Source organism: Gekko japonicus, unplaced genomic scaffold, assembly GCF_001447785.1.
Source record: "Gekko japonicus isolate JY-2015 unplaced genomic scaffold, Gekko_japonicus_V1.1 scaffold3888, whole genome shotgun sequence".
NCBI lineage: Eukaryota > Metazoa > Chordata > Lepidosauria > Squamata > Gekkonidae > Gekko > Gekko japonicus.
The window spans coordinates 15,660-17,935 of NW_015171620.1; the positions used below are offsets into that span (position 1 = coordinate 15,660).

At 43.7% G+C, this 2,276-nt stretch overlaps 1 protein-coding gene across 1 annotated transcript; it reads left to right on the forward strand.

Annotated features, from left to right (window-relative positions):
• Positions 1-650: 650 nt before the first annotated feature.
• On the forward strand, positions 651-1,637 carry LOC107117771 (olfactory receptor 11H6-like). The gene has a single exon (XM_015419935.1). It carries the CDS (start codon positions 651-653, stop codon positions 1,635-1,637), a length of 987 nt encoding a protein of 328 aa, XP_015275421.1.
• The last annotated feature ends 639 nt before the right edge of the window (positions 1,638-2,276 follow it).

Here is a 2,276-nt window from a genome sequence, read left to right on the forward strand (position 1 = left end):
AAGGTTCCGGGCTCAATCCCTGACATCTCCAGCTCAAAAGATCAGGTGGTAGAAAGACCTCTGCATAAGATTCTGAAGAGCCCCTGCCAGTCTGAGCAGCCAATAAAGCCCTTGATGATCGATGGTCTGATTCAATATAAGGCCACTTCATGTGTGTGTTTATGTGTGAGAACGTTTCTCCCTCTGCCCCATTCAGCCACTGTTGCTGTGGAAGTCATGAAATCCTTTCAAATCTCTGAAACCTCCAATGGAGGACCTTCAGGCTCGCCAGAACTGCTGTTGTCAATTACTGGGCAGATTACGCTAAAAATAAATAACCATAGACTTATTATGTACTAGTGAGGTTTGGAGCTGAGATCTTGTGACCATCTCCTAGCAGTAGCATCATTCCTACCCTATGCAGAAGATTACTCGAAGCCCATGTTTTGCTATTATTTTTTATATTTCATAATTTATGCGTACCTAGAAGAAAAATGCCTTCTGATGATTAAGTGGCTGTGATCTGAAATGTGGACGGGAGGGGGGGTTGACATCCCCTCTCTTCCCTAATTGGATGGCATGTCTCTTTGGCATTTCTCTTTCTATGGAGACCAATAGCCAGACAACTACAGTCTATTTTATGCAATGCTAATTCTGTCGTCTAATTCCAGATGGAGTTCACTAATGGGACAGTTCAGGAATTCATTTTGCTGGGCTTCGAAGTTGGGCAGCTGCAACGACTCCTGCTCCTCGTCTTTTTCACTCTTCTTTACATGCTCGCCATGGCTGAGAACATCACCATCATCACACTGGTGGTTCTAGACACCCACCTGGCCCGCCTTCCCATGTACATCCTGCTGAGCAACTTCTCCTGGCTGGAGATCTGTTATGTGAACACCACTATGCCACGGATGCTCTTAGACCTGGCATTGTCCAACAAGATCATTTCATTCAGCTCCTGCTTCCTCCAGTTTTACATCTTCTGCTCTCTTGGCAGCACTGAATGCTTCTTCCTCTCTTCTATGGCCTTGGATCGCTACTTGGCCATCTGCCACCCACTGCGATATCCACAGATCATGTCCCCAAACTTTTGCTATGTCCTAGTCACTGTTTGTTGGGTCCTTGGGTTCCTGGCATACATTGTCCCAGTGACACTGATCTCCATGATGTCTTACTGTGGCCCCAGCGTCATTGACCATTTTTTGTGTGATCCTGGGCCAATTCTGGCTTTGGCTTGCCCTCCAATACCAAAAGCACCCATCATTAGTCAGATTTTCATGGATGTGGTGGTGATCCTAGGCAACATCGTATTTGCTGTGCTGTCCTACGGCTCTGTGATTGTCACCTTGATGAAAAACTCTAGCAAAGGCAATCGGGCCAAGTCCTTCTCCACCATATCATTCCACTTGTTGGTGGTCACACTTTTCTATGGTCCTTTAGCCGGGATGTATGTAAAGCCAGGAGAGGCTGACTCCAATGTCACTAAGATAGTCACACTCTGCTACACTGCCATAACACCCTTTCTCAACCCCCTGATTTACTGTCTGAGGAATGATCAGGTGAAGGAGGCACTGTTCAGGCTATGGAGAAGAAAGGCAGGGTTTTTGAAAAGTAAAATTGAGAGTGCAAAAAAGAGGAAAGGAACAGGAAATAAATAACAAACCATGCAGCTTTAGTGTCCGAGAAAAAGCTGATATGTTCAATGTGGGATAACAAAGGTACTGTTCTTCGTTCAGTGTTCCTGACTCCTTTGTGCACTGGAAGACAACAGTGCACATTTCCACTAGAATACTATGCAGGTGTCTTTTAAGTATATATTCTGTGATAGATTCAGTAAAACGAATTGTCCATTGTTCTATAAGGCACTCGCAACTGTATAATTGTTATGCATTCCAGCAAGTGCAATAAAAATAATTGAATGTGGAAATCATTATTATTTCTCTGTGTGATCAAACCATAAGTAATGCTAATTTATATGTGCAGATGTATCATAGAGATGTTTTACTGTCATTTGCTCAATACGGAATGGTTATTTTCTGAAAATCAGATAACTACTCTTCTGAGTTTGAAATGTGTACTCTTCCATTCTCCCAACAATGCCAGTGAGAACGTAATGGCATTTGATTGTCTCTTCCCTTTCTTAACAGTTTCGCAGGGCCTGCAAGATGGAGCTCTTCCACCAGGCCTTTAGTTCAGGCACTGAGCCTCCACTTTGATTTATTTATTCAATTCAATATATACCCTGCCCTACCGTAGGAACTGGATGGGACCACTCTATTATCTGTTGAAGTACATTG

Coding starts and splice junctions, on each gene's coding strand:
- LOC107117771 (XM_015419935.1), top strand. CDS start 651: ATGGAGTTCACTAATGGGACAGTTCAGGAATTCATTTTGCTGGGCTTC.